Below are 13,951 nucleotides of genomic sequence, written 5' to 3' on the forward strand. Positions count from 1 at the left end.
ATCGATTTTAGTATCAAATTGTATTTGGTGGTTATAATATACATTGAAAAATATACGACAATGATTGATATTCAAATACGCCCGTATTTTTCATAATCAATACGAGAGCCGGGATGACCCAAAAAAATTAGCTAAAATACGGGAGTTCCTGAGAAATACGGGAAAGTTGGTCACCCTAAAGTATATGGATGTTCAAATTAGGAAAGGTTGCATACTGAACTACAAAAGCTATTGAAAATTATGACCAGCTCAGCTCAAAACTGTTCAGTCCCATTGGTATCATTTATATCATTTACTAAGTGGAAGGGATTAATTAATTAAAGATACCAAGAAATTATATACTTAGTTTAATCCTAATCCTTTATTCAAGTGTAAGCAAACATATACAAACATATATCCAAGTATATAATATTTTGGTACATTTAATTTATAGTATAACCAAGTGAAAAAACTTCTAATTGGGAAGGATATCAGCATTGCATAGGAAGCTTTTAAGATGATTAAATGATGCAGTATCTGAATCATTTAAGATTCTGAATCATTTAAGATTCTGCATCATGTAATTCAAATGATGCAGTATCTGAATTTGTCCATCCCTGGAGTTTGAAGAATAAATAGGGTAGGAGTGAAATGGGTCTCCAGCCTTAAGCAGGTGATCCATAAGAATATGATGTGGAAGAAATATTGTGAAAATAAGGATAAGAGGAGTTGTGCAATATATAAAGTACACATGCTAAAAAAATTGCTAGCATTGTATGGAAAGCTAATCTGGAGTATAAAAAGATTGGCTATATAGGCAGCCCCAAATAATTTTATCCTTATGATGCAAGTAAAAGAAAGAATGAATGTATAAGAATAATTTTATTTAATAAATTCAGATGGTACCACTGTGCTAGAAGCACATGTGAATGTTCAAATAATGAGTGCTCACTTTGCTAAGGTCTATCAACCTGGTGTATATTAACATGGCATACAGTGCTACCACTGTTTTGGATGAACAGATTAAGGTGCATGAGAAAAATGATTATAGAGCTTTTGCATAACTGGATATGAATTCAGCAATAAGACAGGTGAGATATCTGCATGTATGCTAAATTACTGTTCAGCCAGACCAGTTAGGCTCTTGACATGTTTGTATAATTTGAATCTTAGTTCAGGAAAGATTTCACAGGAATGGAAAGAATACAATGTAGACCTGCTATACAAGGGTGGAGTAAAAACTAATATATGTAACTACTAATTTGTCAGAATCTCTGGGATGATGTAGAAGATTTCAGAGAATTTGGTTACAACTTGCATACAGAAATGGGTTTACTAAATGGAGGTCATGTCTGAGCAATTTGCTTATATTTTATAATATTATGGGTAAGTTGGATAAAGGGAAAATTGATATGCTATGATACTTTGAACTTTGCTAAGGCATTTGATAGGGCACCACATGAAAGGCTGTTACATAAGCTGGAGAATATGAGATTGGAATATAAACTTGGAATTGAAGCATGGAGATTCGAATATTGACTTGGATAAGTGGGTTGGCTGATGGACAGGTATTGGAAAGTGGTATATGGAGGAGGGGGGATGAATCTGTCAGATTTAAGATTCCCACTGCTGTACTCCAGGGATCAGTCCTTCAACCACTATTGTTTATTCTATACATTACAAGACTGCAAAGAACGTGGCAGGAGATGCTGATAAGCAGGGCAATCAGGGATGCTACTGATATATAGTCTGGATTAGGCTGGAACTGTGGGCATGTGATAATGGTTATTAATTCATTGTTATTAAGTGTAAAGTAATGCACTTTTGCATGGAGATTTTCAATGACAGAATTGTGTGGAGAAACTGATGAGACTAAGGCTCTTGGAATTATGGTGGATAGGAATTTGAAGTTCAAAGGTCACATAAGGGAATAAGTGTGATGCTAAAATGAAACATTGATGTGTAAGGATAAGGAAGTCATTTTGCCTCTTTGCAAGGCCTTGATACAACTACACCTAGACTACTGTCCACAGATTTGGTCTCTTGAGTTCAAAGGGGATGAAGAAGCTGTTGAAAGGGTTGAAAGACAAGTTACAATAATATCAGGATTATGGCATGTAGATTGAGATATATTAAGATGATGTAAGTTGCAGACACTGGTAAACAGAAGAAAGGAGAACGATATAATAAATGCCTATGAACTTCTGAAAGAGTGTTATATTGTATAACACTATTGTACTTATTGGCCAAGATATTGTACTTCCCACTCTGAAAAGTTTGCCTGTACAGAAAGTTTTTAATAATACAGGAAGGTTTCCTCTGAGACCTAGGTTTAAAAAGTTCTTTTAATGTTCTCTATCTCCAGGCTGTGTCATAAGATTTTTCAATGTCAAAGAAAACTGAAACCAGATGTTCTTACTTCAGGAATGCATCTCTTACACAAGATTCTAAATGGATCAAATGGTCTAAAGTTGAACGATGTCTATGAAAACCACATTGTGTATTGGAGAGAAGATAATTGCTTTCTAAGTACCAGAGAAGTCTGACATTAACCATTTTCTCTAATATCTTCCAAAGACAGCTGGTCAGAGCAATAGGTTGATAATTATTTGCTTGTTGAATGCTTTCCTGGTTTTGGGATAGCAATGACACCTGACATGCCAAGAATCTGGGAACTCTTCCTCTGCAAGTATTCTGTTGTATATTTAGAGAAGGGGATCAATAGAAGATGATGGTAGATGTTTTATCATTTCATAATGGATATCATGTCCTACTGCACTAGGGTGAGACAGTAAAAGAGTGTTTTTAGTTCCTCCTTAACAAATGGGAACTAAAAATTGAGCCCATTTGTTAAGGAGGAACTAAATCGGTCCAGGCAGTTGCAAGATAAAATTATGAAGATCGATTTCATTTAATTCAGCACTCCAGGTGGTAAATTGAACATACTGTAATAAGAAATCCCACAGATAGGCAAATCATTATTGCTTCCAGAGCAGTGTTAAGCTAGACATGATGAAAAGAAGTATGACTGCCCACTAAGATAGCTACTCCTCCATGAGCAGGACCACGTCCAGTTCTGTCGTTGCATACAACAGTGAAATTCCTTAAGGTAGGTCCTCATTGGGTCTTAAGTATGTTTCCTGTAGACAGAAACAGAAAAGTATGGTTTCTACAGCAAACTCTTGATATCATCGATAGCCTGGTGAAACCCATGACAGTTCCATTGCAAAACGTTTCCTATTGTTTTGGCTTTATAGACTTGTCTGGTTTTTGGGAAATAAGGACTTACATTTATCAGTTGTTTTTGGGAAGTATGGATGGCCATTGTCCATCTCTTCCTCTGGTAAAATATTCAATACATCTGATGTGTCAGGGTCAGTTGGCAAGTTTAATTTACTTTCAGTGGATACTGATGTTGATGTATCCATTTTGTTTTATGTTTGTGGAGGGGGGGGGGTCTGGTAGTTTATCTTTAAGTGATTTCTTTGCCATAATTGACTAGTGGGTTCTCATTGAATGGAACCATTTTGGGAGTTGTCTCTAAAGCAAATTATAAGTCATGCAATTGATGTGCTCAATTGCATGACTCATAATTTATGATCACTCCTGATCATAAAGTTCAGGTATTGTGAAGTTATCAGATGGTGGAACAGACATATGTGTTTGAGATGTTGACATTTTCTTAGTTGCCACCTTCTCAGCATAAGAGGGTCTCAGAACAGGTATAATGGTGGTTAACTTCCTTTTTGCATCCTGATATGATATATTTTGTTCACTTTTAATTTTTCATCTTTCCACTTCTTACATGCACTCCTGACAATTGATACATGTAGCTCTTTTTGCAGAACAAGATTTGTTATCGTGCTCTTTATTACCACGTCGGGCACAGGCGATAGAGCCATGGCAGGCAGTTTGGGCATGCCCATATTTCTGACATTTAAAGCATCTTAGTGATTAGGGATCAATGCTCTAACAGGACAGTTGAAATACCCTACTTTTACAGATGTTGGACGCTTCAGTGTATCAAAAGTAAGGAGATGATGTTCCTGGTTGGAACCAGGTGACCATCCCTACATATCAGGATGCACCTCACACCTGTCACTACCTGATCTGTAAACTCTGAATGTATCTCCTTATCAGAACATCAAGGAGATCCCATTCTGATACTCCTCTTCGAGAATTGAGTGTTTTATTAGGTGTTACTATGATTGGTATTCCACCCATTGATATTGCTTCCAGTAGTTTCTTGGAATGTTGCTGACATGATGTTGTTTCCACAAAATATCACAGAATGTAATTTCTTGAGTTATGGGAAATCCCACCAGTCCTCCTAAACTCTTTTGAATAAAGAAGGGTCACATCAGTTTTCCTATTGGCTTTTCACCTATTGTGTGGATGACCAAAAACACTGGTATATTTATACTAGTATCATATATCTTTTATTTCTTACTTCTGTTATCAAATTATGTATCTATAGTATCAGTACTTGGTTGGGACTTCGTTAGGGCCTCTGAAACATTTGAGGATGAAAAATTCATGCTCAAGGTCTGCATTTATTCAGCTAGAAGAACAGCAATCTTATATTCAGTACCTTGAACCTGAACAGTCTGGACTTGCAGAACATGTCATCAATATTAGACATAGTTCATTGGAACAAGACAAGAGTCCTTCACAAAAGTTGTTTCCTAATGGAACAGCTTTATAAAGAAACGCGAAACTTTATTATCTCTCCTAATGAAACAGATCCGATGATCTACGTTTATCCCCTTTGTGGGAGATAGTACTTTATAAATCAGCTAATCTTTCCTAACTTTTTTAAATTGTGTATTTATATATATATATATATATATATATATATATATATATATATATATATATATATATATATATATATATATAATTTATTTATTTATGTGTTTTTTTTTAAATAAGTTATGAAATTTATTGACCTTTTTTAGTTATCTTTTGGAATTATCAGTTATTGTTTAATTAGCTTTATACATGTACTGAAGATGCCTGCGATACTCATGTGAAAATTCTACTAATAAATAATATTTTACGTCAGTTAATTCCATTATTATAATTTTAATGAATATGTCTACACACGGTATTTCTTTACTGAAACAAGTATTGATCTTAGGATCAGTGAGTTTGGAAGCATTAGGATGAAAAGCAAAATGGACAGGATTTATTTTAATGAAATAGTCGTTGAATAAAGAAGTGATATCATAGCTGCAATTGCTGTCTTGCTTTAAAGTAATCTAGAGACCTAATTAAATGTAGTTAAACTAGTTGTTTAACTACATTTAATTAGGTTGAATTAATTTTGTCTGCAGAATGCAGCTTTATTTTGTGTGTGCTTTATGGAAGCTATAAACTAATTTGAGGGAAGTAATTTATAGTATTCTTTAAGCTTATTCTCATGTAATTTGTGTTGTCTGCCCAGAGGGGTTTTAAGATAAAGGCAACAGGAACCAACATACTTTTAATATATCATTAACACAATTTTGCCTCCTTTAACTGCTAATCAGGTCTTCTTGTTAAAGATTTTAATTTAATATACGTTAGTTTACAATTTAGTGATGTTGGCTACATCTGATTTCTAGAACTGGCTTGGTTAGAAGTGTACTGTTGAAAACCATGAAATCAATCTTTAGCTTAAAATTTTTATTTTTATTATTATTATTGTTTTATTATTATTATTATTACCACCCCAAGACCTCATGGAGTCAAAGACTCATCTGGGAGGTCCTTTTATCACACACACGCACACACAGCTCATCATACCATGTTTTAAACACATTCAAACTCTTTGCAGACACTACATTCTCAGGCAAGGCATTCACAACTCTACATGAAAAAAAACCTGCCTCTCACTCCCCTACTCACACCCTCTTTATACAGTTTCCAGGGATGACCTCTGGTTCTCCCCTCATCTCCCACTATTCTCTGTAAAACTTCTTCAGCATTGATCCTATAACAACCCCTTACTAACTTCTAGGTCTCTATCATATCTCCCCCTCTTCCTCCTGTCCACCAGACTCTAAAAATTACATCTTCTCAATCTTTCCTCATACTCGACATTCCAGAGGTCAGAAACTACCTTAGTCAATTGCCTTTGGACCCTTTCCAACATCTCTTCATCTTTCTGAAAACCCAGTGACCAAATCTGGGCACAATAGTATACAACAGAACAAGAATCTCCCTACTTCTACACGACAGTGTCCTCTGCATCATTCCCAGAAGCATTTGTGTTGTCTTCACAATTTTGGTGATGTGTCCCCTAAATTTTAGATCCTTATCCACTATTACGCCCAGATCTCTTATTTCCTCTACCTCCAACAATATATTCTCACCAAGCATAAATTCTGCATCCCATCTTTGTTTTCCAAATTTTAAAACCTTACATTTTGCAACATTTAACTCTCATCCCCATTTCCGTGCCCAATCACTCAATCTATTCAAGTCTTCCTGTAAGGCCACAACATCTTCACTACACTCCATGGTTCGTCCCAACATTGCATCATCTGCAAACAACTGAATATCTCCATCCAAATCTTCATCTATATTTCCATCATTCATATACCATCATTAATATACAAGTTAAACAGCAATGGACCTAAAACAGACCTCTGAGGCACTCCACTAGTGACTTTCCTTTTCCTGGATATCGCTCCCCCATACAAAACTTGTTGATACCTATCAGATAGCCAGTCTCCAATCCAATGCACCAATCTAATATCCAACCCCATCTGCTCTAGTTTGACTGTCAACCTATCATGAGGTACTCTATCAAAAGCCTTTGCGAAATCCAAGTATATTACTGTGTATCATTTTCCTGTGTCCAAGGAAGCAGTCACTTTATTGTAATAAGTAAATAGATTAAAACATGACCTCCCTTTAGCAAATCCATGCTGACTATCAAAGATAATGCCATTGTTATCAACCCAACTCTGGATCCTAGTTCTCACAAGCTTCTCCAACAAACCACAACACCTGACACACAGATAGGGCTATAGTTTGATGCTTGAGTTCGATCACCCTCCTTTATAAAGTGGCACAATCTTGCCCTCCTTCTACTCCTTAGGAACTTGACCGACTGCAAGACTCGTATTAAAAAAAAATATGTCAAGGCAGATGTCAACTCCCTGGCACATTCCTTCAGAATACGTGGTGATATATTATCAAGTCCCACAGCCTTATTAACATCTAGTTTACTCAACTCCCCATACACCTCTTGCTCACCTACAGTCAGTCTCTCCTTCCCATCATCAACTGCTCTAAATCCTTCCATGAAGTCACATTCACAAGATTGAAAGATCTTTATGAACTGCTCATTAAATATCTCCACCACATTCTGCATCAGCTGTCTTTATACCATTTTCTCCAATCAGTGTCATCCTTCCATAATCATTCTTTCTTTTGCTGGCTACATATCGAAAGAACTCCTTGGGATTTTTTTTGGCTTCATTAGCCAACTGCTGTTCATACCTCTCTTTAGCTACCCTCACCAACCAAGTCACCCTCCTTGCTTGGTCTTTGTAGACTTCATGGAATTGGTTATTTCCACTTCTCTTATGCTAACTCCACAATGCACTTTTTCTCTATATCACATGCTTATTCTCTTTATTCATCCATCTCACGCCCACCGTATTTAACCTTCTCACCCTTGGAATACATTTAGACATTGCATCTACTAAACAGTTTTTGAAAATCTCCCAAGCTGCATCGTTCTCTTTTCCAGCTAACTCTGCATTCCACTCTACACCCGCAAGCTCTCTCCTGAGCTCTTCATAATCACGCCCGCTTGTAGTTCCTCACAGAGGTCCTCACACTGCTGGCAACCACCCAGGTAATCACCTCATGGTCACTCTCACCAATTGGTGGATGATTTGACACCTCATTTACAATTATATCCTCTGATGAGATGACCAAATCCAACACCCTCAATCCTTGTATGCCCTCTATTACATACTGTCTGAGGTAGTTATCCCTCAAAAACTCAAACTCATTTTCTTTACTTCCAATTGCAATCTCATCATTCCCGTCTATATTGCCATAATTAAAATCACCCATAATGATCACTCTTTTCTTATTTACTTTGCTAATTTGATTGTACATTTCATTATCACCACCATCCACATTACCTGGTCTATAACAACATCCCACCAAGTATTTCATTCCATTCACCTCTATCTCACACCATACTGCCTCAGAACCACTGGCACCATTTCCCTCTTGCATCTCCACTTTATATGGACATAACTCTTTCTCTATCATCAATAGTAGTCCCCCTCCCTTTTTACTCCCTCTGTCCTCACAAAACACATCATACCGTTCCATCTCTGTTCCTGTCAGGATGTCATCCTCATCTAACCATATCTCACTTATCCCAACAATTTTTGGGTGAACAGACTCAATTAGTGCAACCATTTCATCTGCCTTGTTTCTTATACTTCTAGCATTTGTATACAAACACAACAGCTCATTTCTGGATCTACAGCTAGTTCAACTGATACTACTACTCACTCAATGTGATCTCTCCATGCTCGACTGTGGCCATTTTCCTTTCTGCTTCTTCATTTTAAAACCCTTTTCAATTCCAACTCTTTCCTCTTGATCCCTGCTCATCCTATTCCTTTCACGCCTACACATGCTCACCTCCTCTTGGAGCATCCACCTTTCTCATGCTGTGTACCCTTGTCCACCCTGAGCCTCCTCATTTCCCTGCTCCTCTTGCACACACATTCTCTCATTTTCTATACTCATACCACTCACTTCCCCATTCATAACCACCTCTTCAATCTCTCCTATCTTACTCTCCTGCTGTTCCACATCACTTCCCACTCAATCTGATTCATTCTCTCTATTCACTTCTCTACCTTCCAGCAGCAGTCTCTCCATTCGACTCACACCATAACCACTCAAATGCAGTCCATCGCTCCCATACAACTCACTTCGTCCCTCAAACTCATTCCACACATTAACAAACTGTACTCCCATCTCCTCACACATTTCAGCCAGCATCTTGCTCTCCGCCTCATTTCACCACAGTCATACCTAGGGAACATGCTAACTACCTTTCCTGTCACACTATTTTCTTTTATCCTTCTAAGCAGCCTCCTGATATCCATTCTGACACACTCTTTGTCCTCTCTCAAATCATTCGTACCTATTAATACTATTAACTCTTTTGCTTGCTCCTGCCTCAATCACTCTACTCATTTTAGCGCCTGGAAAACGTACGTTGTGCATTCTATCCTCCAACACACCTTTAATAATGGAGTCGCTATACAACGCCACTCCCTCATCTTTCGTTAACTCTTTCATTCCATCATTATTTATTTTAATAGTTTTTACCTGAATTTTCTTAATTTCATTCCGCATCCATTTCATTTCTTGCCTCATCCAATCCAATTCAACTTCTGAATCTCGCCACACATTCTCTCTGTCATTCACTCTTTCTACTTTTCAACCCCCCTCTTCTCACTTTCACTCTCATTCATCCTTCTTTGTTTCCGTACTTTTGGTCCAACATGCGTCCAACTTTCGCTATCATTCTTCCCATTTTCACACTCATTCATCTTTCTTTGTTTCTGTTCTTTCAGTCCAACATGCGTCGAACTTTCGCTATCATTCATTCTTTTTTTGCAGTCATCCATTCTTTCGATTTTTTTCACTTTCGATGTCTGCATCACGCCATTTCTAGTTTCATTCATTCTCTCAATTTCATTTACTTCTGCCACTCTCACCTCACTTTTGTCCCTTTTAACATCCGTTACGGTTTTCAAATCGCTCTTTTTCTTTTTTACTGATTTTTTAATATTTTTTCACTTCTCTTTCAATCGTGCACCCATTTTCCCCCGCGACAATCTCGTTACTAACACTTTCTGTCATCAATTTCATATTTGCATTCATCAATTCCTCGTTCAGGTCACATTTTGCACACACACCCTCCTTCCATCCTCACCAAATATCCACAAATCATTTATGTAATCGAAAGTATACATATAACAGACCTCACACTTAACGAAATGACTGAAATCTCAATTAAAGTCATGGAATGATAATGCCATGACTTTCGTGATTAAGTTTTGGGAAAAAAATTCCCCACACTAATAAAACTGGTAGCGCACAATATTTACAGCCTCTCTTACTCAAAAAATTACACATATATATATTTAATTATTCCTAGAAAACTGATCCAAATCAGGAGCTCTTCTTATACATGTCACTGTGCTTAGGAGAGTATGATGTTATTCAGTGTATGATGTTTTGCTGTTTTAAAAAGTTTATTGGGTAAATTTGTTAAAATTTGTATGCACTGATTGTGCATTCTTCTTTTTGTGCATTCTTCTTCTGAAGAACTTGTGTATGTGTGTGTGTGTGGAGAAAGAAAGTATATGGAATTAAAATAGAGTAGGAGTAAAAAGCATTGTTGGAAAAGGAGATGCTACGGAAAAGTAGGAAGGCAGTGACATTAAAAAATGCATGAGAAGTTAGGAAAGTGACAAGCATGATAAAGAAAGGAAAGGGGCAGCAGTATGAGAGGAGATTGGCCAGTTGAGTTAAGGATAATTCAAATTAATTCTGCTATATGGCAAGAAAGAGAATAACTGGCAAGTTGACACTGGTCATAGTTATGGTAATGGTGGTCAGTGAAAAGGATTTAGTGGAGTTATACAGTGATGAAGTGTTCATTAAATGTCACACTGGTATAAAGATTGGTATAAATGATGTTCTGCAACATGTAGAGGGGAGGTAAGTGATTAAGAGTATTAAAGATATTTGGTGTTGATTGGGTTAAATGTTAATAAGGCTGCATGAATGGATGGCATATCACCACTTATTTTTAAAGAATGTGCAAAGCTATGTACTTGACCTGATTATTTATTGAAAAATCTTTCCATGAGAAAGGTTCCTAAGCAGAAGAAAGAAGACAAAATAGTATCACTCCACGAACATTGTTCTAAAACAGAAGTTTCCAATTATGGACCAGTCTATATCTGTATAAAGCACTGATCAGATCACACTTAGACTGTTGTGCTTAGATTTAGTCATCAGTTTTCATTGTGATATGGAAACATTGGAGAAGGTCTAGAAACATTTGGCTAAGGTAACATCAGGACTCTCTAATGTTGGTCATGGAGAGAGAGAATAAAGGAATGTAAATTAGTTTATCTCCATGAAGTCAGGAGACTAACATTAATTATTACACACACACAGTGTCTATCATACTTCTCCTAAACTTATTTACTGTCAGGACACTCATAGCTACACTTCTGTCAATCCATTCCATTCTCCAAGCAAAAAATAAAAAGTCTACAGACCCATACTAAGTACAGTCTTGCATAATAATATGATAGAGACATTTAAGCGAGTGAGAGGATTTTATTGGATTAATACATAGGGACTATAAAACAAATAGATTGTGAGAGAGGAAAATCTCTGTTAATTATATAACACATTTTACCTAGGCATTCCTGAGCATTGGAGATGTATTTTCCAAATCTGATGAAATAACTATAATCTTTCTGTATATGAATGTCGTTTATCTAATGCATTTATAGATGGTATAATTTGATTTTGCTAAATGATAGTAATAGAGGAAGAATAAGTTTACTTTTGTATCATAAGATCATAAGATATATTAAATAAAAAGATGATTTTTTTTTCATTCAGCATTGTATTTATTCTCTTCAGTTTTGATTTAAAAAAATAAAATTCTAATTCAGGTTCCCCAGTGAATAATCACCATAAAGGTATGAGTTTTGTCAAGGACAAGATACATTTTGTATCTTTAATATATATTAAATATACATCATTTTTTCCCTTCAGCATCTGTATTATTTTTTTTTTAGTTTTGATTTCTTAAAAAAATTTTAATTTAGGTTCACCAGCAAATAATCACCATGAAGGTATGACTCAAAGTCCTAGTTGCAATTCCCTTCATATTCATGCTCCTCATTCACAGTTGGCCCATGTAGGTTCTACTCTCACGGATGTTACTACTGTTAATTCCAGTTCTGCAGACCTTCAGCATAGGGTAAATTTATATTTTTATTCGTTATTTTTTATTAGTGTGTATTAAGTTGAACTCAAAGACTAGCAATAGTTTGCTCTCTCTATCTCATAGAGAGAGAGCCGGATGGAAATTGTAACTGATATTGTTAATGTGTTCTTCCAGTCTAAAATATTAATTAATTTGGCAGGGTATCTGATAAATAAGAATCACTGTAGTAATTTAAAGTACCTTCTTTTAAAATCAAATTCTAGGTGGGAATTTGATCTTAAAAGAAGTTAATGAAAGTTGGAGCCGATAATTGTGTTGAGTGGCATATAAAATTACTATTCATATGCATTAATGTAAATTGTTGTCAATGAAACATATACTTTTGTTAATCCAATGTTAATATATAGTTATGTACTTTTATAACTGTAAACTATTTTTTTTATTATTATTTATACGGGAACAGATCATATATCTTGATTAAATGCCATTTATCTCTCATTTGGCAACAGTCAATTTCAAGCAATTTAAAATATAACTGGGCTCAAACAAAATCCAGCATCTTTCAAAAGTGTTATTCAACGTCATCCTAAGGAATTAAGTTGCATTGTATCCAGAGAATAGAAATTGGATTACAAACTTGAAACTGTGCAAAATTAATTATTTAGGCCAAAGAATTTTAAAAAAACAATAATAATGACTCACAGGCATGCATTTTTATGTACAGAATAAATAAAAGCAATTTCTCATACCTGAGATATAGCAATATCAGAAGATAGGCACTGAGACAAACCTTGTCCTTTTGATGATTCACAATTCTAGACACAGTATAAGAAGAAGAATGTCACTTAATTCAAATTACAGTTATAACATTTATAATATAAATAGTAAAATGTACAGTTGATATCCATAAATAAAACTATTCATATAAAACTTCCTCTAAAACAGGTAATATAGTTTGGGTCTGTTTTTAAAAGTAGTGCTTAGTATGAGTAGTTAACCCTGGGATATTTGCGCTGTAGCATAGGTGATTGCGTGCATGTGTGCGTGTGCTTACACTTTACATAGAGCGAAAAGTTCATGACCTGACATAGAAACAAACTACAGATAAGTTTGAATTAATTTTTTTTTTTTAACCTCTTCTTAGTCTAATGCACTTGGTCCAACAGTGCTGAAATGTGGTTTCACCATCCATTTAAGCTGATTTATTAAGGTCTGCAGAACAGTCTATTACTGCTGCAATAACCTCTTCATCCAACAAAAATTTCTTCCCAACCAAGAAACTTTTGAGTTTTAGGAATAGTAAAGAAATACAAAGGACCGTATCAGATGAATATGGGTGGGAGGGCAGCAACAGTTCAAAACTTACTAGTGTGGCCACTGCAATTGCAGATGTATGAGTTGGTACATTGTCATGGTATGTCGTAGTCTTGCATTGTGAGCTACTACATTGTTGTGATAAAGCGGTACCATTTTTCTTGGCCATTCCTGGCCAAGAAAAATGGTACTGCTTTAAGCCTTTAGGCCTTTTCTCATGAGTTTTTCTCCATGCAATGGATCTAGGTTAGCATAATACTCTGCATTTGTATAGTTTGGTTCTTTGGAAGATAATTAATCATTATTATCCTCTTTGAATCCCCGAAATAGGCAGAATCATTGAAAATGTCAACTGTGTTGTGAATGGAGAACTTGTGGAACAAGTAAAACATTTCAGCTACTTAGGCACGATTTTTACTGAAGATGGTAAATTAAATATAGAAATAGACAACAGAATCAGCAAAGCTGGTATGGTGGGAAGTCAATTGAATAAATTCATATGGAATAAGAGAGAAATTAGTCAGAACACTAAATTAGCTGTATACAAGACAGTGTTCAAACCAGTTTTAACTTATGGATCTGAGAGCTGGGTCAGAAGTAAAACACTTGACCAAAGACTAGAGACCACAGATATGAGAGTCCTGA

At 35.8% G+C, this 13,951-nt stretch overlaps 1 protein-coding gene across 4 annotated transcripts in view; it reads left to right on the forward strand.

Annotated features, from left to right (window-relative positions):
* Positions 1-13,951, forward strand: part of Ndae1 (Na[+]-driven anion exchanger 1) — a 511,154-nt gene that overhangs the window by 236,909 nt on the left and 260,294 nt on the right. For all 4 annotated transcript variants that reach the window (XM_090413203.1, XM_090413196.1, XM_090413188.1 and 1 more), the window contains one exon: positions 11,871-12,025. In XM_090413203.1, coding sequence (XP_090269329.1) covers positions 11,871-12,025 — 155 coding nt within the window. The remainder of the gene's footprint in view (positions 1-11,870; positions 12,026-13,951) is intronic.

The sequence above is a fragment of the Typopeltis vanoorti genome, chromosome 2, assembly GCF_054136105.1.
Source record: "Typopeltis vanoorti isolate ZY-2024b chromosome 2, IOZ_Tvanoo_1.0, whole genome shotgun sequence".
Taxonomy (NCBI): domain Eukaryota; kingdom Metazoa; phylum Arthropoda; class Arachnida; order Uropygi; family Thelyphonidae; genus Typopeltis; species Typopeltis vanoorti.